Consider the following 24,647-nt stretch of genomic DNA (forward strand, 5'->3'; position numbering starts at 1 on the left):
AAGTGATTGGCATAATTAACAACCAATCACCAAGCTGAAATAGCCATGTAGATTCTCAGTGCTAACTGAGAGTTTGCACCTGAGTAGAATATAATTAACACAATGCTATAGTGGCCAGATTTAGATACATTGGGCGGAGATGAAGAATACTAATTAGTCTAAAGAAATAATGCTGGATAAATCTAACAGCGCATGATTATAAAAAATATTATAATGACATAAGGGGGTTAAACACGAGGGGACAGACATGACAAAAATTGGCTAAACAGTAGGAGGTAAATCCTCTATGAACATGTGGGGGAATAATGGTAAAAGATGGTTGATGATACTATGAGGAATAATTAGCATAAAAAGTATGGTTGGGATTGAATGTGTGGGGAAGATAACTAATTAAAAGACAGTAACTTTATCAAATTGATTTAAATACGAGGAAAAGTAAAATTACTTAATCAGTATATTTGTTGTGTCAATGCAAAGAAGCGTGGAATAATTGCTTGACGGTATAGTAGTTAGTCAGATGAGAAAAATGGGAGAAATAGGAAAAAATAGGAGAAGGTGAGAGGGGGGTGGCATAAAACCTGCCATATTGATGATGAGACAGGTAAATATTAATGCTAGTTAAAAGATGTTTAGAGCCGTAGATAGGAATGATACGGACATGGCCGGAGGCAGAGAAATACAAATACAAGAATAGCAGAGATTGATGGAGTGTTAAAATAGGTAATGGGGCTGCAACGGGCAAAAATTATTGTTATTAATATTGACAGCAAGTAAATCACAGGAAAGCACTGTAATTGATGTCCTCATTTAAACCATTGGGTGCCAGGGTCCCCAGGTGGAAAATCCACCAGCTTTCCCTTCTCAACAGGGTTTGGTTGATATCACCTCCTCTGCGGCCTAAATGAATTTGTTCTAGACCGAAAAATCTGATGTGGCGGCTATCTGAAGAGTGGGTTTTCAGAAAATGTTTGGCTACCGTTGTGAGAGGTCTCATTTTTTGTCTGTCAGTGGTGGCATTCTTGATGTTGCCCATGTGCTCCATAACCCGTTGTTTTAGTGGGCGGGAGGTCATTCCCACATATTTAAGATCACAAGGACAAGTGAGACAGTATATTATATTCTCACTCCTGCAGTTGTGGTATTCTTTAATTTTGATCGAGTCGCCAAAGCGATCATTCAGGGTTGTAATATTGATAATCTGCTGACAGATTTTACAATTGCCACATGGGTGGCTGCCTACCACTGGTGGTTTTCTCTTCGGGTTTGAGACAAAATGGCTGTGGACTAGGCTGTCCTTCAAATTAGGTGCCCTCCGCCAGCTCATGTCAACTGTGGGGTTAAGTCTTGCTGCCAGGTCATTGTCAGATAATAAAATGGGCCAGTGTTTCTGTAAGATTCCCTTGATGTCTCTCCATTCGTTACAAAAACCACCAACCATCCTAATAGTATCAGGAGTGGTGTCTGATGGCGTGGTTTTGAAAAGAATCTTCTCCCTAGGTGTTATTGTTACGGCTCTTTTGGCTTTTTTTATGATCCTTTTGGAATAACCACGTTGTTGAAGTCGACTGGAGAGTTCTTCACATTTTTCCTTGAAAATAGATTCTTCTGAGCAATTGCGTCTCAATCTCAGGAATTCTCCTTTAGGAAGGTTGGTGATTGTGGGCGGAAAATGAGAACTGGAGCTAAGTAGGAGGCTGTTGGTTGCGGTGGATTTTCTGTACAATTCCGTGGATAATTTGTTGTTATCTCCTCTATAAATTCTCAAGTCCAGAAAAGTTATGTTGTTAGAATTGTACTCATACGTGAACTTGAGGTTGAGATTGTTGGAATTGAGTTTCTTCACGAAATTGATCAACTGATCTTCTGGGCCCTTCCACACCACCAGGATGTCATCAATATATCTCATCCAATTGTGTATGCACTCTGTGTCAAAGTCGTCTTGGAATGCCACCTCCCTCTCCCACCAACCAAGGAAGAGGTTGGCATAAGTGGGGGCACAAGCGGCCCCCATAGCAGTACCCCTTCCTTGGATGTAATAATGGTTGGCGAACACAAAATAATTTTTGTGGAGAACAAACTCCAGGAGCTCCAAGAGGAATTCATGAAAAGGGGTCATGCCCTCAATTTCCAAAAAATATCTGACCGCCTTGATCCCCAGATCATGTCTGATGCAGTTGTAGAGGGATTCAACATCAAGGGATACAAGTATGTGGTCATCGTCAAGTTGGACATCATGTAGTTTTTGAAGAACATCAGTTGTGTCCTTTGTGTATGATGGCAGGGAGGTGACATGATGCCTTAGATGAATATCTAAAAATGTGCAGGCGTTTTCAATCAAAGACCCATTGCCTGACACAATGGGCCTTCCAGGTGGTTCTCGAAGGCATTTGTGCACTTTAGGCAGGAGATAGAATGTGGCAATCCTTGGAGTGGGGTTTTGTAGATATTTAAGCTCTGATCTAGTAATCACACCGTTGGAATAGGCTCTGTCGATCAATCGATTGTAGCTGATTTGAAAGTTGGAAGTGGGATCAAACATGGTCTTTTTGTAACAGGACTCATCATTGAGTTGGCGATGAACTTCCTTAAGATACATATCGGATGGCCAGATGACAATGTTACCACCCTTGTCTGATTGCTTAATGACCACATCATCCCATTCTCTAATTTCTCTCAGAGCTTTGGCTTCAGCCGCCGTCATGTTCTTGGCTGGTCTATGAAATTTCTTCTTTCGATATAGAAGATCAAAATCTTTGGCTACTAAGTTTGTGAAGACTCTCACCTCCGGGCATATGGACTCCTGTGGGAAGAACGTGGATCGTTTTTTGCATATAGTACGACTTCCGCTAGATGTTTCTTGCTGTTGTTGTAGTTCTTCTAATTCTTGGATGGCTTGTAGCTCCCGAGTGGACCAAGAGGGAGTGGGGTCAGTAGGGGTTGCAGTTTTATGCAACGAATGAAATTTGGTCAGAAGAAGTTTGGTCTATGCTCTCAGCCTACTAGAAATGAGTAAGGCGATACAAGCCCTCGACCCAGAAGAAATGAGGAATGTGGATGAGACACTAATAGTTAAGCTGATCGAAGGGGCCGGGCGAGAGAGCATACGGGCCGCACTGAGGCTGTTGCGAAGGCAGATGTCGGGTGCGACCTTCGCCGACTTCAAAGAAGCCGCCATTGGGGTGGTCGGCTTCATTAACCGAAATGACACGGAAGATGATGTTTTTGTCCATCGGACGGCCATAAAGAGAAGCCACCCGCAGAAGTTCCGGTATAGTGTTGAAGATGGCGAGACGGTGGAATTCGACGTGGTAGAAGGAGAAAAGGGTGCTCAAGCGATAGACGTGACGGGCCCAGGTGGGGTACCAATAAGAGGAAGCCGGTTTAATGCAGACAGGCGTCGTGCCCGCAGGAGCTACCACCGGTGCCGAAGTGGGCGCTGCCACAGTAACGCCGATGCCCCCTCCCGCTTGCCTCTACACCCAGAGGGAGAGGTGGAGGATAACAGAGAGCAGATAGAGACACCCACTTTCACCAATCCAGTACCGTCCCGCTGGGAACCATGTGCACCCTGGGTACAAGGACATCAGCCCAGGTTGGCTGACACAAGAGCCTTGGACGACCAAAAGTTGGCGCAAAGTAGAGACCGCCAGAAGATTCACCATGACCAGAATGCCCATGCTGACCACATACCTGTTGGTATCCCAGTGTTCAAAAGAAACAATCGCTCCAAGAGTAGATTTATACGTCGCCTTGTTGACAACTGGGATCCATAGACTTGACAGGTCTGTCCTACCATCAGACAACTGGAAGCATGGCTCATCAGAACATGCCACAAACTGTCATTCCCCCAGGTCCCAATCAGCTAAATCACAAGCCCACCTGAGCCCCTGTGTCTGGTGTCACAACATTGACAGGGTGTGGTGGGTCTTCTGCTCCCTAGAAGCTAAAGAACCCTGCACTGACCTTTTGATGGATCTAGAACCTCCTGCATTTAATGTGGATGTGATCTGAGTCAGTGTCGCTTGTCTATTACCATGGACAATTCTGGCCAGACACTGCTGGTCACAATCATTTAGCACCCATGGATTGGCCACTGCATTGTCCATGGTGTGCGGTAATGCCTTCCATCAGGTTCTCCCGATACACGCACACACATGATTTCATAGAGCTAGGAATGTTGAATGTCTACAAAAATTCAGAAATGGATTGCCCTCTCGGTCAGGCACCACCTATTATGTCTGATTTTACCTCTGATAATAACTGCCACCTTCCCATGAGCCAATGGGGCAGATGTATTAAGCTTTAACGAGATAAATCCAAGGGTGATAAGGAGAGATAAACGTTCAGCCAATCACCTGCTAACTGCCATGTTACAGGCTGTGTTTGAAAAAAGTCAGTAAGGAGCTGATAGGCTGGACGTTTATCTCTCCTTATCACACTTGCATTTATCTCTTGTTAAGGCTTAATACATCTGCCCCAATGTCCTGAATGACGCCTGGGATGTCAGTTTACAACTGATGCAGGTCTGGACATTTCCAAGATGTCACAGTATGGTGTCTGTGAAGGCAGACACTGGGCTGCCTTTCTCCGTCTTACAGCAGCTGTATTTGTCATCGTGGGACGCTTCAAAAAACGGTCCTGACACACCGGCATTGTCTGAACCGCACCCACCCAATGATGCATCGCCGGCCACTCATCACTGCCCCCCCTGCAATCACTCAAACTGAGGTCTCAGGTACTCCTACATCATTCCGGGATGTGACTGCAGTTTGAGTCTTTGAGCAAGCGCTCTGCAGCGTGCCCCCATGCGCTGAATTGCTAAACTTGCTAAATAGTGATTTTAGCAATTCTTCAACCCATGCTGAATTGCCCGCACTGGGCCTAATTCAGACTTGATCGCAAAGCCCTTTTTTTTGTAGCAAATGGGCAAAACCATGCTGCACTGCAGGTGGGGCAGATGTAACATGTGCAGAGAGCAATAGATTTGGGTGAGGTGTGTCCAAACTGAAATCTAAAGTGTAAAAATAATGCAGTTAGTATTTACCATGCACAGAAACAAAATAACTCACCCAAATCGAACTCTCTCTGCACATGTTACATCTGCCCCGCCTGCAGTGCAGCATGGTTTTGTCCATTTTCTAAAAAAATGTGGTTTGCGATCAAGTCTGTCTGAATTGGGCCCAATGTATGCACCTATTCACAGGTAAACTAGCCACTGTGCATCATTCGCATCACCAAACTGCGCTCCAGCTGTCCAAACAATCTCCATACGTTCCACAGTCCACTATTCTCTGACTGGGACAAATAGATACCAACTATGTGTCCTCGGTACCTGTCCTATGTCCACGGCCGGATTTATGCTGCAGCCGATGTCCATAACGATGTCCGTCCGAAGGTTCTATAATAGGAGAAAAGAATGGAGATGCTTATTAAGAGGACCAATGTCACACTGTCACACTGTCACATGGATGGCCACCAGGGACTCCACTCCACCAACACATCCCCTCGCATGCAGCCTAAGGCGAGAGAAATGATTTGATGGTCATAGACCATCATTTGCTTCCGCCGCCGCCCGCCCCGGGCACGGAACGCCAGAGGAATGCCCAGCGTTTTCATGGAGATGCCCATAAGAAGCTGGGCGTTACCCTTCAGCCCCCCCACCTGCCCACAGCCCTCCCTCCCCGCAGCGAACGGCCCACACACTCGCCGAACCCAGTTTGCTGCCGGGGTTGGCACAAACCCACGACCATCGGGGCTTGGGACGAATTCGGATCGCAATGAGCACTCCTGAATCGGCCCCATGTGTAGATCACAGAGTCATAGAACATGGACATGGTTATACGGTAGATTGGGGTCCTCCTGGGACTGATACGAATATGAGCCCAGGGTGTGCCGATGCCCTTGTACCCCAGAAGCCATGTACATGGCGCACACAGCAGTCATTATAGATACATGTAAGGGAGAGCGGTAACATGCCTATATCATACTACATGTACCTTGTGATCTCCGGTCAGACAGTCTATCTCCACCTCGGTACACGCAACTCCATACACATAGTAGTGAGCCGGGTTACCCTCTCCTTTGTCCCAGTTTATTTCTCGATCAAATCCCCTGTAAAGACCAATGAGAGTGTTAGAGTGGCGTAACTATAGAAGGTGCAGGGGATGCAGCTGCTATGGGGCCCGGGCCCTTGTGGGGGCCTGAAGGCCCAGCAGGCTATCCTTTTGATTTTTTCCCCATACAGTATATGCTGCAGCGCGGGCAAAGGCTTCACCGCTGTGACGCTGTCCAGCATCTTCATTCAGAGGCGGGACCCCGCACAGATGATCGGCGGCGCGATGATGCGCGTCTTGCAGGAGTCCGTGCCCACAGGACATTCCGGCGCACATGAGATTGGTGGCTCGCCGGGTACCTGAGCTGCTTGCAGGGGGCTGGAGCCCCTGCGCACAGCACATCCAGGACTCAGGAGATCGGCGACACAGACACCCTGGCACAGGAGCCGCTTGCAGGAGTCGGGGCACAGTAGAGCGGCAGCTGCCTGCGCATCTTGCAGGGGGGAGAGCAGGGGCCGGCCCGGGCTACGGATGCAGCCGCTGCTGGAACCACTGAATGGTGAGACTCCCCCCAGAACACCCGGTGCACACTTCAGGAGCTGCTTGCAGGAGCACCTGGCCTGCACACAGGAGACATGGTACACCTCACCCCTAACTCCCTGTTACTCTCCCCCACGCTCTCTCCTTTTTCTCCCCCACCCTGTCTCTTTCCTCCTTTTTGCTCTCTCCCGATTCCTTTTTTCTCCCCTTCCCCCTCTTTCCCCTGCCCTTCTTCTTTTTCTCTCCACTCTCTCTTATTCCCTCTCCCCTCTCTCTTTATATCACTCTGTTCTAGTCTCTCTTTCTCCTATCTCTCCTCCCCTCCTCTCTTCCCACACTTTCCCTTTCTCTTTCCCTCACTTAGGGCCTTATTCTAGTTCACTCTTTCTGACAAATTCCTTCTTAGATGGACAAAACCATGTGCACTGCAGGGGGGCAGATGTAACATGTGCAGAGAGAATTAGATTTGGGTGAGTTATTTAGTTTCTGTGCAGGGTAAATACTGGCTGCTTTATTTTTACACTGCAATATAGATCTCACTTTGAAGTAAAACCCCACCCAAATCTAATTCTCTCTGCACAAGTAACATCTGCCCCACCTGCAGTGCACATGGTTTTGTCCATCTAAGAAGGATTTTGTCAGAAAGGGTGAACTAGAATAACCCCCTTAGTCTCCCATTCTCTACTCGAAACCTCTCTCACTCCGTCACTCCCCCTTTCTCTTAATGACACCTTCCCTCACTCTGTCTCTCTCTTTTTCTCTCAGCATCTCTCACTCCCTGTCTCTCTCCATGACTCTCTCTTTCTTGACAATGGTGGGGGGCCCTTTTCAAAAGTTTGCTATGGGGCCCACACGGTTATAGTTACGCCTCTGAGTGTTGAGAACCAGCAATGGTTAAACGTCCGCCCTCCGTGATCTGCTAGTGAGAGCTGCCATGTGCCTAGTAGGGATGGCCATCGACCATCGAAGATTCCAAATCATTGATGGTTCATGGTCGGTGTAGAATCATTTTTCCATTAATGGGGGAGAACCAGATAATTAATAAATTAATAGTTTTTTGTTTGTTTTTTCCCCCAAGGGACTTGGACACAGATCATAGCTCCGCCCCAGGTACACGTGAAGCCCCGTCCCCATGTTTTCATTGGCCCATAGACCAATCAGTCAAAGAAAATGGATGACCATCTATACGTAAAAACATCAATGGTCATCCATTGCATAGTATGCCAGTAGCACTATTGTCATCCGTGGCAACCATTGATGGCAATGGCAACGAAGGCCATCCCTAGTGACTAGTTCATGAAGAGGTGCCAGTCCAGTCATGATCATCAGTGCTGTAAGGAGGGCGGTGCAGACAACGCACATGCTCTAGGGGGTGTGTCCTAGCTGCCTTTGCATCTGGCTAGCTTGGCTGCCGTACAGTACCCTGCAGCCAGTCACAATGCTGCAGTGTCGGCTGGCCGGGGTGTCCTTTAGACATACTGGCCATGCACCCTGCAGGCTGTACAGCCAATCTGAGCGTCTTTAGGAACGGACTTCCCCACACAACAAGACTTTCCTGGTCCTCTAAAACGCTTTCAAGTATTCCCTGGAAACTGACCACAGGAAGCTTCTAACAGCCCACATAGCCTCCCCCGGCTACACTACCCAATCACCTCCCTTCTACACAGTTCAAACAAAATTTACATGTGTTCTTTCCAGATTTAAACAACCCTCTGTTTAGAGGTCAAAATTGCTGCCCTTCCCTTGTGTGGTATACTGTGCCTGGATGCACTAGGGCTCAGACGCCTGATATCTGCCAAGAATATGCACCCCCCCCCCCCCCCCTCCATTTGATTACCTGAAATATCCAGTGGCAGAGAGACTAATGGATTGTAGAAACGCGTCCCGTACCTGGCGGATACAAAACATATAACTCGGCAACATTCACACAACAACTACTCTAGCCATAAATCCATATTGCAGTAACCAATCAGGGCTCAGCTTGTGTTATATCTCACAGTATGTAGAAGTATTACTGTATTAGACACTAAGGGGGCTAGTCAGTCCCTGATGCAGAAATAGAGGCTCATGGTCAGATACAGGGGATCTGAATAAGATTTAAGGGCTCGGAATAAGATTTAGGGGCTCATGGTCAAATATAGGGGCTCTCAATAAGATTTAGGGGCTCAGAATTAGATATAGGGGCTCTGAATAAGATATAGGGGCTTGGAATCAGATATATGGTCTCACGATTAGACATAGGGGATAGTTCCAAGCCTAAAATTTCATACATTGACATTTTTAATGTTGGGTTGATATTTCTTGTGTCGACAGTGTGGATGTCCCTAACGTCTACATGGCATTAGCTGGCCATTAGATGGTATAACTGCTATATACCATTCTCTGATCCTACAAGGAATTGCACCACCAGCAGGTGGCAGTAATGTGTAGCCAGCGCTCACCCAGTCTTTCCATGTTCCTTTCGGGTTGGCCTCTTTAACAGGTTGCAGGCGTTGGAGGAGGGTCTGGCAGGCAATCTGTGAACACAGAGAGGGAAATACTATACAGAGGAAAAGGAACGTGGTGTCTATCATAAGATAAAGGCTAATTATTGCTGCACTCTTCTAGTTCCTGCTCCCTAGTAGCTATCGCTATTGGGGTAACACTTTATCCTAATAGTGACAGGAAGAAGAACCACCCCATTGGGTATATAGTGCAGCCCCTCCCACATACTGAATAGTATATTGTGTGACTCCTCCTACATTCTGAATAGTATATAGTGTGGCTCCTCCTACATCCCCAAAAGTATAGTGTGACTCCTCCTACACCCTGAAAGATATATAATGTGACTTTTGATTGTTTCTTCTCGATCTGCACTGTTTAGAATATTTGGAAGCTCTCCTCCCTAAGTTTGCAGACAGCACTGTGTGATCCCGAGGGTTAGGCACTAAGGGGGAGGGTTAGGCTGCGGGAAGGGAGGGTTAGGCACTAAGGGGGAGGGTTAGGCTGCGGGAAGGGAGGGTTAGGCACTAAGGGGGAGGGTTAGGCTGCGGGAAGGGAGGGTTAGGCACTAAGGGGGAGGGTTAGGCTGCGGGAAGGGAGGGTTAGGCACTAAGGGGGGAGGGTTAGGCTGCGGGAAGGGAGGGTTAGGCACTAAGGGGGGGGGGTTAGGCTACGGGAAGGGAGGGTTAGGCACTAAGGGGGGAGGGTTAGGCTACGGGAAGGGAGGGTTAGGCACTAAGGGGGAGGGTTAGGCTGCGGGAAGGGAGGGTTAGCCACTAAGGGGGAGGGTTAGGCTGCAGAAAGGGAGGGTTAGGCACTAAGGGGAAGGGTTAGGCTGCGGAAAGGGAGGGTTAGGCACTAAGGGGGAGGGTTAGGCTGTGTAAAGGGAGGGTTAGGCACTAAGGGGGGAGGGTTAGGCTGTGGGAAGGGAGGGTTAGGCACTAAGGGGGGAGGGTTAGGCTGCAGAAAGGGAGGGTTGGGCACTAAGGGGGGAGGGTTAGGCTGCGGGAAGGGAGGGTTAGACACTAAGGGGGAGGGTTAGGCTGCGGGAAGGGAGGGTTAGGCACTAAGGGGGAGGGTTAGGCTGCGGGAAGGGAGGGTTAGGCACTAAGGGGGAGGGTTAGGCTGCGGGAAGGGAGGGTTAGGCACTAAGGGGGGGGGGTTAGGCTACGGGAAGGGAGGGTTAGGCACTAAGGGGGGAGGGTTAGGCTACGGGAAGGGAGGGTTAGGCACTAAGGGGGAGGGTTAGGCTGCGGGAAGGGAGGGTTAGGCACTAAGGGGGAGGGTTAGGCTGCAGAAAGGGAGGGTTAGGCACTAAGGGGAAGGGTTAGGCTGCGGAAAGGGAGGGTTAGGCACTAAGGGGGAGGGTTAGGCTGCGTAAAGGGAGGGTTAGGCACTAAGGGGGGAGGGTTAGGCTGTGGGAAGGGAGGGTTAGGCACTAAGGGGGGAGGGTTAGGCTGCAGAAAGGGAGGGTTAGGCACTAAGGGGAAGGGTTAGGCTGCGGAAAGGGAGGGTTAGGCACTAAGGGGGAGGGTTAGGCTGCGGAAAGGGAGGGTTAGGCACTAAGGGGGGAGGGTTAGGCTGCGGGAAGGGAGGGTTAGGCACTAAGGGGGGAGGGTTAGGCTGCAGGAAGGGAGGGTTAGGCACTAAGGGGGAGGGTTAGGCTGCGTAAAGGGAGGGTTAGGCACTAAGGGGGGAGGGTTAGGCTGCGGAAAGGGAGGGTTAGGCACTAAGGGGGAGGGTTAGGCTGCAGAAAGGGAGGGTTAGGCACTAAGGGGGGAGGGTTAGGCTGCGGTAAGGGAGGGATAGGCACTAAGGGAGGAGGGCTATGCTGTGGGTAGGCATGGTTAGGGCAGTTGGAGGAGTGGGTAAGTCTACTCATCAGGATACTGCTGTCAGTCTTCTGATTGCCGAAATCACCAGCGCCGGCCAGACATTTAAAATGTCCACCATGTGTGGGCTACACACAAAAGCACCCACCATTTACCCTGCATACAATCATGTTTGTTCCAAGCACAAAATTACTTGCTTATTCTTTCTCACTTTGCCCCATCTCATCCCCTTACTATACAAGCAAAACCTGCAAAATAAAGGTTTTATCATACTCTTCAATTTCTCATGGCCCTAAAACAATGAAACCGTGTGCAAGGTCACCTTTACTGCCATCCCATTGACATCGGTCCCCAAGGATCCCCCAGAGGGCATTGTGTTGGGGACAGCACTTGTGTTGGTCTCACAGACATGTACATCTTCAATGGGGATCTGGAGTTCTCGGCTTGCAACCTGGAGAAAGCAAAAAATTACAACATTTCTTCAATTACATTCAGTTAGGATGAGAGGCACAATGCTTGTCGCAACATTATCTGGGACATCATTATCCCCCCCACCCCTTTCTAGTGCCTTGATTTCTGCAACAGAATGTATGGGACAAGGCCTAAATGACACATTCATCAGAGACCTTGGAGTAACATTCAGAGACAATGGAGTCTCCTGCCTCCGGGCTCCAAGCTCTAAAGGGGCACCTGCATACAGTATACATAGCAGCACCTGTGTGGTTTATAGTGGAATCCAAGGGTGACTGCAGCTCTTCCAATGGAGCTTTGTGTCACACCTGCTGCAGAGTTAAATCAGCTCAGTCCCAGGAGCGCTGCTAACACCTGGTATAGGGGACGGGATGGCTCCTGCTGGGTACGGCTCAGCCTGTGCTGCAGCAAACAACGGTGCATCAATCTTACTCTGGGGCCCTCAAAACATAAGGTAGGCCTGGTCCGGGAGATACAGAGTGGCCAAATCAGAGAGCCTGTGCACTTCCTACGAGTTTCGGGACAGAGTTTCCTTGTATGCCCTGCAGCAGTGCACCATGCAGAACAGAGTGGCTGATAGTGTGGGTGTGTGATAGGGGGTGTGTACAAATTAACCAGGCTTGTAGGAGGAGCCTTGCGGAGGCCCAGCTCCACATCCCCCCAAGTATATTTAACGTAGTCTCCATTGCAGCGCCATGTTCTCAGTGACATCTTCGGGAAGATAACGCTGCGCCACTGTACTCCAGACTCTGCTCTTTAATACACATGTGCCCTCTTCCTGAATATCTCTGGGAAGATAGGGGCAGATTTATTAAGCTTGGTGAAGGGATAATGTGGCTGGTACTTTATCACCAGAAAATCAGCTCCTAACTGTAAAGTTACAGGCTTGGTTTGAAAAATGACAGATAGGAGCTGATTGGCCGGTGATAAAGACCAGACACTTTATCACTTTGGTACGCTGGGTGACGCTGCCACCCACCAATTCTTATCTATGATAATGAATAGGCCCCTGAAGGATTTACAAGCGCCAAGTAACAATTATCAGTGCTAACCACAGAACGAGGAACGTACCTGCGTGATCTTTGTGTGAACGCCTTGTCCCATCTCCACTCCCCCGTGACTAACCAGCACCGAGCCATCCAAGTAGATATGAACGAGAGCAGCTGCCTGGAACCAAGAAGGTGGAATATGGCATGAAAGACCGGCCTCGGGACTGACCAACAACGGCAAGCGATCATGTTAGGCAACAGGATGCATCTACAGACTGCAGATTATTTACCAACACGCAGTATCGCAGTCACAGCGCTGCACAGCCAGTGTGATTCTCTGGCTGCGCCAGTTTTGGTGCAGAATTGGCCAATGTTGGATATTTATCCGTAATTTTTGTCACAGTTTTGAAGTTCTGCCACACAAACAGCAAGGAAAGGACAGTAGCTACCATAGGTGCAGCTGCTATGGGGCCCAGAGCTGAGAGGGGCCACCTTCCCTGTCACAGTTACATGTGTTATATACAGGGGTGTAACTACCTAAGGTGCAGGGGGTGCAGATGCTATGGGGCCCAGAGCTGAGAGGGGCCACCTTCCCTGTCACAGTTACATGTGTTATATACAGGGTGTAGCTACCATAGGTGCAGGGGGTGCAGCTGCTATGGGGACCAGAGCTGAGAGGGGCCACCTTCCCTGTCCAGTTACATGTGTTATATACAGGGTGTAGCTACCATAGGTGCAGGGGGTGCAGCTGCTATGGGGACCAGAGCTGAGAGGGGCCACCTTCCCTGTCACAGTTACATGTGTTATATACAAGGGTGTAGTTACCATAGGTGCAGGGGCTGCAGCTGCTATGGGGCCAGAGCTGAGAGGGGCCACCTTCCCTGTCACAGTTACATGTGTTATATACAGGGTGTAGCTACCATAGGTGCAGGGGGTGCAGCTGCTATGGGGCCCAGAGCTGAGAGGGGCCACCTTCCCTGTCACAGTTACATGTGTTATATACAGGGGTGTAACTACCACAGGTGCAGGGGGTGCAGATGCTATGGGGCCCAGAGCTGAGAGGGGCCACCTTCCCTGTCACAGTTACATGTGTTATATACAGGGGTGTAGCTACCATAGGTGCAGGGAGTGCAGCTGCTATGGGGCCAGAGCTGAGAGGGGCCACCTTTCCTGTCACAGTTACATGTGTTATATACAGGGGTGTAGTTACCATAGGTGCAGGGGGTGCAGCTGCTATGGGACCCAGAGGTGAGAGGGGCCACCTTCCCTGTCACAGTTACATGTGTTATATACAGGGTGTAGCTACCATAGGTGCAGGGGGTGCAGCTGCTATGGGGTCCAGAGCTGAGAGGGGCCACCTTCCCTGTCACAGTTACATGTGTTATATACAGGGTATATATACCATAGGTGCAGGCAGTGCAGCTGCTATGGGGCCCAGAGCTGAGAGGGGCCACCTTCCCTGTCACAGTTACATGTGTTATATACAGGGGTGTAACTACCATAGGTGCAGGGAGTGCAGCTGCTATGGGCCCAGAGCTGAGAGGGGCCACCTTCCCTGTCACAGTTACATGTGTTATATACAGGGGTGTAACTACCATAGGTGCAGGCAGGGCCGGCGCCACCACTAGGCAGCTCTAGGCATTTGCCTAGGGCGCCGGCACCTGGAGGGCGGCAGTTCACCCCTCACCCCCAGCACTGTGATACCTGTGAAGAATCTTGCGTCCCTGCTGAGTGCTGGTGCGTGCAGGGGTGTCCGTGCCTCCGGGGGAACCTGCGGCGCTGTTATTGTGTATATAAGCTTGTCGCGGCCGGCGGGGTCCCTACAGTGAATAGAAAATAACTAGCGCTATGCGCGCGGCGGCGCGGGAAGCGCTAGTTATTTCCTATTCACTGTAGGGACCCCGCCGGCCGCGACAAGCTTATATACACAATAACAGCGCCGCAGGTTCCCCCAGCGGCACGGACACCCCTGCACGCACCAGCACTCAGCAGGGACGCCGGGGACGCAAGATTCTTCACAGGTACCACCCACCACCCCCCCCCCCCCCCCCCGGCACCGGGGCGCCCCCACCCCGACTCGCCTGGGGCGCTCCGGTGCCTTGCACCGGCCCTGGGTGCAGGGAGGGCAGCTGCTATGGGGCACAGAGCTGAGAGGAGCCACCTTCCCTGTCACAGTTACATGTAATATATACAGGGTGTAGCTACCATAGGTGCAGGTAGTGCAGCTGCTATGGGGCACAGAGCTGAGAGGGGCCACCTTCCCTGTCACAGTTACATGTGTTATATACAGGGGTGTAACTACCATAGGTGCAGGGGGTGCAGCTGCTATGGGGCCAGAGCTGAGAGGGGCCACCTTCCCTGTCACAGTTACATGTGTTATATACAGTGTGTAGCTACCATAGGTGCAGGGGGTACAGCTGCTATGGGGCCAGAGCTGAGAGGGGCCACCTTCCCTGCCGCAGTTACATGTGTTATATACAGGTGTATAACTACCATAGGTGCTGGGGGTGCAGCTGCTATGGGGCCTAGAGCTGAGAGGGGCCACCTTCCCTGTCACAGTTACATGTGTTATATACAGGGTGTAGCTACCATAGGTGCAGGTAGTGCAGCTGCTATGGGGCACAGAGCTGAGAGGGGCCACCTTCCCTGTCACAGTTATTTGTGTTATATACAGGGGTGTAGCTACCATAGGTGCAGGGGGTGCAGCTGCTATAGGGCCCAGCACCCAAGAAACCAGCATCGGGCTCTTAGACCAGTCCTGGTTCCAAAAACAAGATGGGGGTAAAAAGTGTTCCCCGGCTGTGGCATGACACCGGTGGCTGTTGGAGCCGCCGTGCTGGTTCCAAAATAAGGGGGGCCCGTAGTCTTTTTGTCCCCTGTATTTTCAGAACCAGGACTGGTATAAGAACCCAGTGCTGGTTTCTTATACACGGTGGGACCCCCACTCCATTTTTTTATTTTACAATATACCACAAACTCCCGTTACTAAAAATCGCACATTCCCATTGCTAAAAAATCGCCAGTGATTTCTGACTTTGTCTAAAAATTCTCACCCTATTACATCTCGCCCTATGTGACGGCTGGCCAATACTGCCCCCTGCTGGAATAGGAATAGAAGTATACCAACAAACAAAAATAATACACAAAATCATACAACTATCCTATAACACAACCTACATTGTCAGTTTCTTAGGGGTAAATTAACAGTTTGCAATCTAACAGAAACCATCATTCATTGACGGCATATTGCAGTCCTGAAAATTTAATTTACTATACATCGGTTCAGCTCCTACCTGCCATGTCACAGGCTGTGTTTGAAAAATGTCAGACAGGAGCTGATTGGCTGGCTGTTTATCACTCACTATTTTATCACTTTTGAAGCTTAGAGAATCTGGACCCATTTGAGCTGTATGTCACACATGAGAACATGTGAACTGTATGTCACACACTGTCACCGCTAGGTGGAAATGTTGGACGCATTTACCTGCCCAAAAAATTTCACAATAGAGCCAATGGGGAATTTCATGGGGATGATGGCCAGTCCCTTCTTCTTCCAGTAACTCTGCTTATTGAATTGGTCAATGGCCAGCCGCCTGTTGTTGTACGAGGACTTCTCCATGCACTCGTCCCAGCACATGATTAGGGTCCTGGCATCAATCTCCTGTTTCAGGTGCGTCTGGCCGATTCCTCGGTGCAGATTTAACTCCCGCACCTGAGAAAAGATCAGTTACACGGTTAGTGTGTCATGTAGTAAGTGGGGTGACAAGTCAGACTGCAGTACATGTACATGCGTGTTGCTCATTCCATTCTTAAATTACAGAAAAGAAGAAAGGTTGGGGGAGGCATTGCAATAAGGTGCCGACACGCGGTGCGATTCACGCGTGTGATTTGAACTTTTTCGTTCATTGTGTAGTCTATATCGTAAAATAGTACGCACAGACAGGTGTATTTGTACTACATCGCATCGTGTCTAGTTCACATCGCACCCTGTGTCAGGACCATCTTAACAGCAGTGTGGGCCCAAGCAATGCACTGGGGCCCTTGCCCATTATCCCCTACTAGGGGTGGGGGGTGGTATCAGCAGCAGCTTTGATGTCCCACGGGTGGCAGAGGGTGCTCTATCTTCCATTCAACATGTAGGACCTGGAGCAGTAACTTCTGCTAATTACTCCTTTACTGCACAGGTGGTGGGAGGGAGAACACTAACGTGTGGAAGGGGGCACTGAGCTAAATGAAGGGTCCCTTGTAAATGACTTCCAGGGATGTAGAGGGTGTTTTATACGCAGGGGAGGGTTGGATAATGGAGGTGGCTTAATATTCGTCATTTTCCGGTGGAAGGGCAGCTTGTTTGACTGCAGATATCGCCATTATCTGGAAATAGATTTCTTAGCCTCCAATAGTATAAAAACCTAGAGTCCCAACTTTCAGGAGGTGCTGGGAACTTGGGGATCAGAGATCAGGAGCCAGAGCAATCCATTGACAAAAATATAAAACTGTACACCAGAAGTTTGGAGCTGGAGCAGGGACCGGCTGCTGCAAGGCTGATATCTCTAGTTCTGGGCAGGATAGAGACAAGCCGCTAGTGTCGACAGAAAGAGGAGAGTCCCAGCTTTTGGAATATACTCTCAGAAAAACTCTAAGTCAGAGAGAACCTGAGAAATATGACTGGGAATTGCAATTAACAGGTCGGATGTGGACTGCTGCTTTGAAGTTGGATATCTCCAGTTCCCCAGGGCTGATTTTCAAAATTCTGGTATCCCTGGAAAAAGGGGATCCTCAGCTATCAGCATAGCTGGGGCCCCTGGGCAAGTGCCCATTAAGCCCATACGAAAAGACAGCCCTGCCCTGTGTAGGGAATCGCATGAGATATTTTCTTTACATATTTAAATTACATATTGCATACCTCCCAACTTTGGCCGAGATGGAGGCGGGACGTAGTTGCTGCGCGCCGTAGACGCGCCGGAAATTCCGGGGGCGTGGCCTAATTTCGGGGGCGTAGTCTATATTCGCGGCTCTCCCACAAGGCCACGCCCCCATTTTGACGCTATGGGGGCATGACCCAGAGGCTCTGTGAGCCTCTAGCCATGCCCCCAGCCCCCTGGCTGCGGGAATAGATGCTGTGCGCATGCGCACAGCGTTTATTACCCGCTGCTTAGCAGCCGACAGAGGGGACTCCCAACAGCCCCCCCTCACCACGTGACACTGCCGGCCACGGGAGGGACAGCAGGACAGGCACTGATAATCGGGACTGTCCCGCTGAAATCGGGACTGTTGGGAGGTATGATATTGTAGTCTAGTCCAAACCTTGAGGTACCCATGTGTTCTGTACTAGATCGCATTGCATCTACAGTAGTTCAAATCGCATGCAATACGCTAAAACATTGTGCGGTTTTACTTATTTTATTACTTGCGCTATGCGATGCGCGGGAGACTGACGTCACTGGGATATCCCTTATTCTCGGGGAGGAGCTGCTTGTGTCTGCAAGCAGCTCTTCCGTCCATTTGGTTCGGGTCTGCAGTTTTTTTTAATCCCCTGGATGCTACATGGACCAAAGAGGACGTGTTTACACTGGAGGGGGTGAGTAGAATTTTTTTTCACAGGTACCCATGGGATTTTACTAGAGAAGAGGACAGTCCTACGGAGGTGAGAATGTATGGATGTTATGTGGATTAAAGCTATACTTTATTTGTGTGTGTGTGTGTGTGTGTTTTTTTTGCGGTATCAGTTCTGTGGTGGGACTGCAAGTCTCAGCATGCAGGGCATGCTAGGACTTGTGGTTATCCAAGTCCCTGATTGTGGGTGAGGCTTGGTTGGAACTGTAGTTCCACTACAAAGACCAATATTATTTACTATTTTTTTAACATCTCTTAACATCAGCCCGGGAACCCACCGCCCAGGGGTGCTGGAGACAGCCCCGGGCTTCAGCCCAGGCCGAGGGTGCCCTGGAGGGGGGAATCATTTATTGGGTAGGACCTGGGCCAGGGCTGACCAGCCGGGGTTGTCATGCTTTGGCCGGGAGAACTTGCGTGAAGTTTTCCTCGTCTGCGGCATGACACTGCTGTCTGTTAGAGCCAAGTGCTGGGTATAAAATATGGGGGAACCCTATTCTTTTTGCCTACTATATTTTTGTAACCAGGGCCAGTATAAGAGCCTGGTGCTGGTTGCTGAAATACAGGGGAACCCCAAAAACTTTTTCTCCTGTATTTCTGGAACTACAGTAGCACCGGCTCAAAAAGCCCAGGGGGCCCATGCAGGGGCCCATGAGCACCGGCGAACAGGGACTCCATTAAACTGGGACGCGCGTACGTCTCACGCACACGTGTGGTTCAGTCTCTGGGTGGCTGAGCGCTAGGACATTGCCCATCTCCGCTTCAGGGAGACGGGCAGGGTTAGGGGGGGTGTGGGGAAGCGACGGAACGGGACCCGGGGGGGAGCTGGCGGCTGGCAAAAGTTTTCCCGGTCCCTGCCTGAACAAGGGACGCTACATCTGTAGAAGCATGCACAACCTGACTGATCCGCGCAGGCTTCTGCAAAATACGGATGAAAATTGTGTGTATACTGTATTCTATTCCTATTCTGAGCTGCATTCTGGGACGAATTCAGTCATACAAATGATAGTCATTTTGCTAATCAGATAGAACTTTATGACCACATATGGCCGAGTTCTATTGATGGTGTACTCAATCGTACAGCCGAATGCAGCTGAGCTTGCTGTACATACAGTAAATACAACATATCAGCCGAATTTGGCTGATTGCAAATTAGCCGGATGCTGGATCCCATCCGTAATTAAGATTGAATGGGTACAAATGGGTGCACCCGTAGCCATTCGATCTTAGTAAATTTCCCCCATACTGTCAGAAAAAAACATTAGCACCAAAATAACAAATTGCCCGTAAGATCCCTACCATCTGATGAGAACCCTAATATTAGGTCCTGGGGAAGAAGTTTGAAGTGGTGAAAAGAGTGAAGTGAGCCAGTAGAGAAGTTGTCCATGACAACCAATCAGCAACTACGTATAATAGAATGCACTTGACACATGTAACTTACTTCAAAGCTGATTGGTTGCTATGGGCAACTTGTTCACTGGCTCACTTCTCCGTTATTTCCACTGCTTCATACATCTCACCCAGCACCTGCCCTTGGCTTAAGACAGGCATGTCCAAACTATGATCCTCCAGCTGTTGGGAAACTACAAGTCCCATCATGCCTTGCCACAGTTTTGCTATTAGGAAATGCTAAATCTATTGCAAAGCATGCTGGGATGTGTCGTTTCATAACAGCTGGAGGGCCATAGTTTGGACATGCCTGGCAGGGCACGGTCAGTCTGCATAAACAGAAGTGTACTCAGACTGGCAGTGGGATCTGAACTGCCGCATCCAGGAAGTCTGCATCTGATGACGTAGACCATGGGCCATCTCTTGATAAAAAAAAAAATACTTTTAAAACTTTTTTGTATTGGCTATTTTTGTGTGTTTAACTAAAGATTACTAATAAAACAACACACAGCTCACACACACACTAGCAGCAGCAGATGCTGAGATAAGAAGACACAGATCGCAGGGGTCAGACAAGCTATATTCTATACAGCCAGGGGTCAAACAAAGTTTTGCTGAAAATTGGACCAAAGTAACTGGAATCATGCCTCAAATTACTGTCCCTGCTCAGGAATAAGAAGATTTGATTTACAATGCAGGGCAATAGGAGATAAGAGCTTCAAACTGGACTCTCCCGCAGGCTCTGGGAGGGTATGCCATAGGAGAGAGACCTCTAATACATTCCACTAACCTTCTCAGGTGACACTCCGGTCTTAACAGCAACTTCGCTGATCCATGTTTCAGTCACAAAAGCAGCCTGTGGATACCCGAATCCTCGGAAGGCAGTGTTTGATGGTAAGTTGGTCTTGCAGGCAGTTCCTTTGCATCTCAGGTTAGGTATTTTGTAGGCATTGTCCATATTCATTAACGCAACCTCCACCACCTTAAAAGAGCATCAAAACTAGAATTACTCTTGATACTGATTATAGAATTAGGTGTTTGAGATGTTTGGCCTATATTAACTATGCAGCGGCTTTTGTACCCCACCGAAACTCTTTTTGACTCCAAAATTTCAAGAATCAATAATATTACATGAAAAACATTGCATTGCCGTAGCAGAGTAATAATGGGGTAAGGAACCCCCACTTTCCCTGCACGTATGGTATCATGAGGTCACAATGGAGGGGGCTGGGCCACAAGTGGAACAAGGAAACTGAGTTCTCTCTGGGAGATCTCTAGGCTGCAGAAGTCCTTCAGGCCCCGGGTGGTGGCATCTCTCAACCTTCAAGTAAAGGTCTTGGTGAAGTAACCAAAAAACAAACAAAGGCAATGTGCGTGAGAATCACCACATACAGGAACTTACAATGACCGAATCATCAGAAGTAGATCCGGCGTTACTGAAGTAGGACACATCCAGGGCAGTCACATGACCATCATTCATGAAGCCCACCTGAAAGACAGGAGATCCACCATTCGTTAGTCTTAATGAGATCCTCAAACTGTTTCCATCAGTATAAGCAAAAGAGCACAGTAACATCAAAACATTCTCCGGTTAGTGATGACAAGGTGTTGAGCCCCGTCCTTTGGCATTAGATCATCTACTTACTTTATATTTACCAAGGTATGGATGGCGTCCTCCTGTGATTAGCATGTCATCGCCACGCTCCAGAACGCAGCGAACCGCACGTTTTGTCCTGAAAGTAAAATCAAGGTCACTAAGCAACAGTAAGAATAAAAAATATGTTGGATGGTCGCTTAGCACCTGCGCGGCGCAATGGTCCTGCAGGAGCCGCCATAACTTCCCACGTTCATACTGCGGACAATGCCTAATTATTTAGGCCTTGATTCATCCCTGAACACACAGCCACAAATTTGTCCAGGACTATAGGTCAGTTCAAGGTCAAATCGTTAGCGATATCATTCAGAAACGATATTGCATAGTGTGTATGCACCTTCCGGCTAAGGAAGCCAATCCCGTGGCATTTTTATTAATCCCGGAAATCGGGATTGAATAATGCTCAATCCCGGGATTCCCGGGATTGGCTTTCCTAATAAAAAAAAATGCAACAAATACAATTATAAAATCGTTTATAAGCTAAACACTTCCGGATCTGTGAAAACATACAACGCTGTGACAGAACACGCACACATGTATACACAGGTCATGGTCATCACGATGACACCTACTTTTTTGCGGCCACTGCCGTGATTGCTGCGATGTACCCTACTTTCGTTGCTTTTCCCCCAAAGGCCCCTCCGACTCTCTTCACGTGACACGCAACCCGGTTGAAGGGTACATTCAGCACTGTGCTCACAAGGTCCTGAAAGGAAAGAAATGCGCTGGTTTGGATGAGGCCATTATATGAACAGGAGACGTGAGCGGTTTTTCCGTAGCGCAAATGATCTTGAGCAGTTGGGAGATGTATGAAACCATCTAAAGAGAAGACAAGTGGAGACGCTGATCATATAGCAACCAATCAGCTTCTACCTCTCCTTTCATAGACTGTACTCATTAATTACTACCTCAACGCTGATTGGTTCCTATGGCCATCTTCTCTACTCTTCCGTATCTCCACTCTATAGACGGTTTAATACGTTCCCTCCATGTGTTCTGCGAAGGAAAGCTTGATCTGCACAATCCGAGCGGACATGTAGCATTCTTTACCTGCCTCCCGGCCTACAACTAGCCAGGAAAAGGCTGTCAGCATGCTTATTGGTAGATGGCTGAACCTATCCTCCAATCAGAGTGTAGCATTCTCTATCTGCCTCCCAACCTGGACACAGTGAATTGCTGTTAGCATTCTGATTGGTGGATGGATGAATCTATCCTCCAATCAAAGTGCAGCATTCTCTTCCACCCTCCCAGCCTGCATAGGTGAATTCATAGTCACCTGCAGTGGCGGCTCCAGAGGGGGGGGGGCTGCTGCTGCACGGTTCAAAATTCAAATAGGGGAGACGCAGCCCCTGCCAGTGTGTCAGTTTGGAATGGCAGTTGGTGGCAGTGGGTGTGGCTCCGTTATTTGAATTTTGGACTGTGCTGCAGCTCCTCCCTCCGCCCCGGTCACCAGACAGGAAAATCCTACATACTACAGAAAGAACATTACCGCATCAGCAGCAAGAACACAACATTGTCCTAGTATACGAGAGTGACGTTACCTGGGCGCGGGTGGGATCCTGCGAAGCCAGGTACACATCCATTTCCCCATCTTCTCCCTTGGGGACAGCACGGACACTGTGGGTTTCCATGTAGAAATGTTCCTGGCCTCCTATGAAGACCTCACCTGCATACAGTAGTAACACATTTATCTATTGTAGCTTGTCCCTATACCGAGGATTGCAACTATTGTCAATCATCAACTAAATCCAACAAGCTCTCATACATGGGCGCATTCATAGCCCCCGTGGTCATGATGTCAGACACTCACAATACCGGCACCGGCATTCCAACTACCGCTAGGAGACCGGCGCTGGAATTCCGACATCAGTGAGGATGCAGCACCGGAAGGCCGACACCAGCGCTGAATCTCGACTGCCAGGATGCCGATTGTAAGTGTAACGGGGTGGGATAGGGTTAGGCCGGGGAAGGGGAGGGGGTTTAGGTAAAGGCATTAGGGGGTGGAGTTAGGGTAAGGGGCGGAGGGGGTAAGGGTCAGGTGGTGGGTTAGGGTTAGGCCGGGGAAGGGGGTTTAGGTGATGGCATTAGGGGGTGAACTTAGGGTAAGGAGGTGGAGGGGATAAAGGTCAGGGGGTGGTTTAGGGTTAGGCCAGGTAAGGGGCGGGGAAATAAGGTGAAGGCATTAGGGGGTGGATTTAGGATATGGGAATGGAGGAGGTTAGGGTTAGGCCGGGGAAGGGGAGTGGGTTTAGGTGAAGGCATTAGGGCGTGGACTTAGGGTAAGGGGGCGGAGGGGGTTTTTAGGCGAAGGCACTAAGGGGGTGGAGTTAGGGTCAGGAGGTGGGGGGAGGTTATGGTCAGGGGTAGGAGGTTAGGCTTCAAAGAGGGAGGGTTAGGTTTAGGCAGCGGGGTACGGGGGTTAGGGTGATGCAGGGGGAGTCAGCTTTAGCTTGCAGAGCGGGGGGTTAGGCAGTGGGAAGGGAGGGTTAGCGGGCGGGTAAATATACTAACATGACACCTTCCCACCGCCGGTCATCCATGTATACCCCCTCATTTGGGTGTGGATATGTCGACATCAAATGGTCAAAATGCATTATGTCAACAGGTGAAAACAGATGACTGGGTCACTAGGTTGACATGGCAAAATTCTGTACACAAATGGTCGACGCATGTTTTTTGGGCCATATATTGTATATGTTATGCTACGTCACCACCGTCGGCATCCTCTCGGGCTTGCAATACGGTTTGCTGGACATGACTGATATTCCCAATAGAGAAAATGTTAAAACCCAAAAACATGTGTCAACAATTTGTGTGCCAACCATTGTCATGTCGGCCTTTTGAACCTGTCGACTTTTTGCACCTGTCAACCTACAGCACTGCCGACCTTTCATCTATCAACATTTTCTAACTGTCGACTTATTGCACGTTGACCATATGGTGTAGACTAATTGTCCGTCGACCAGTACTCTGTCCATCTATCTCTCCTCTCCTATCATGGCGGGGATACAGAATGTGGACCTGCTGGGTTCGGCAGGTACAGCAGCAGCGAGCGGTCTACCTTCATGCACCTGGTCGGCCGTCTGGAAAGCTTCTTCCACGTTCCCCACCTCCAGCTGCCTTTGCGGTTGATAGAATGAGTTGTTGTTAATGGCTTCCTGGGGTGGAGAACCAAAGGAACACGTATCAGTGATCATACAATGTGGGGAATTACTAATACCCCGTTCTCACTACCGCAAAAACCCGGGTATTTTACTGGGCAAGCGGAAAATTCCCGTGTCGCGTCTCTGTGTGAAAGGGTCCTTGTGAAATTCCCGGGTGATATGCCCTGGGAATTACACACAGGTTTTTTGCAGGGTTTTTCCTGGATAATATACGGGTGTACGGCAGTGTGAACAGCACAGCCCCGCGTTTTTCACACATGACAAGCTCATTGGGGGATGTAATCATGTGATATGTGACAGATAGCCAATAAAAGCTGTTTTTTAAACAGCCAATCACAGCAATTTGTACAAATTTTCCAACACCCAATCAAATTCCACACACTTCTTGGAAGGCACACCACGGAAAGCAGTGCGAAAGGGGCAGACACGGGAAATTCCCGGGTCTGAGGTGCAGTATGAAGAGG

General features: G+C 49.3%; 1 protein-coding gene across 1 annotated transcript in view; it reads right to left on the reverse strand.

Moving 5' to 3' along the window:
- The window catches only part of LOC146020850 (aldehyde oxidase-like), a 79,424-nt gene that overhangs the window by 14,588 nt on the left and 40,189 nt on the right, over positions 1-24,647 (reverse strand). The window contains exons 20-32 of the mRNA XM_083154371.1: positions 24,081-24,177; positions 22,561-22,685; positions 21,592-21,725; positions 21,011-21,098; positions 20,768-20,854; positions 20,156-20,347; positions 15,851-16,078; positions 12,449-12,544; positions 11,229-11,357; positions 9,035-9,109; positions 8,431-8,483; positions 5,997-6,111; positions 5,333-5,398 (exon numbers count right to left, since the gene is read on the reverse strand). Of these exons, the coding sequence (XP_083010497.1) occupies positions 5,333-5,398; positions 5,997-6,111; positions 8,431-8,483; positions 9,035-9,109; positions 11,229-11,357; positions 12,449-12,544; positions 15,851-16,078; positions 20,156-20,347; positions 20,768-20,854; positions 21,011-21,098; positions 21,592-21,725; positions 22,561-22,685; positions 24,081-24,177 (1,485 nt within the window). The remainder of the gene's footprint in view (positions 1-5,332; positions 5,399-5,996; positions 6,112-8,430; positions 8,484-9,034; positions 9,110-11,228; positions 11,358-12,448; positions 12,545-15,850; positions 16,079-20,155; positions 20,348-20,767; positions 20,855-21,010; positions 21,099-21,591; positions 21,726-22,560; positions 22,686-24,080; positions 24,178-24,647) is intronic.

This window comes from Crinia signifera, chromosome 7 (genome assembly GCF_055691185.1).
Source record: "Crinia signifera chromosome 7, ASM5569118v1, whole genome shotgun sequence".
Classification (NCBI taxonomy): domain Eukaryota; kingdom Metazoa; phylum Chordata; class Amphibia; order Anura; family Myobatrachidae; genus Crinia; species Crinia signifera.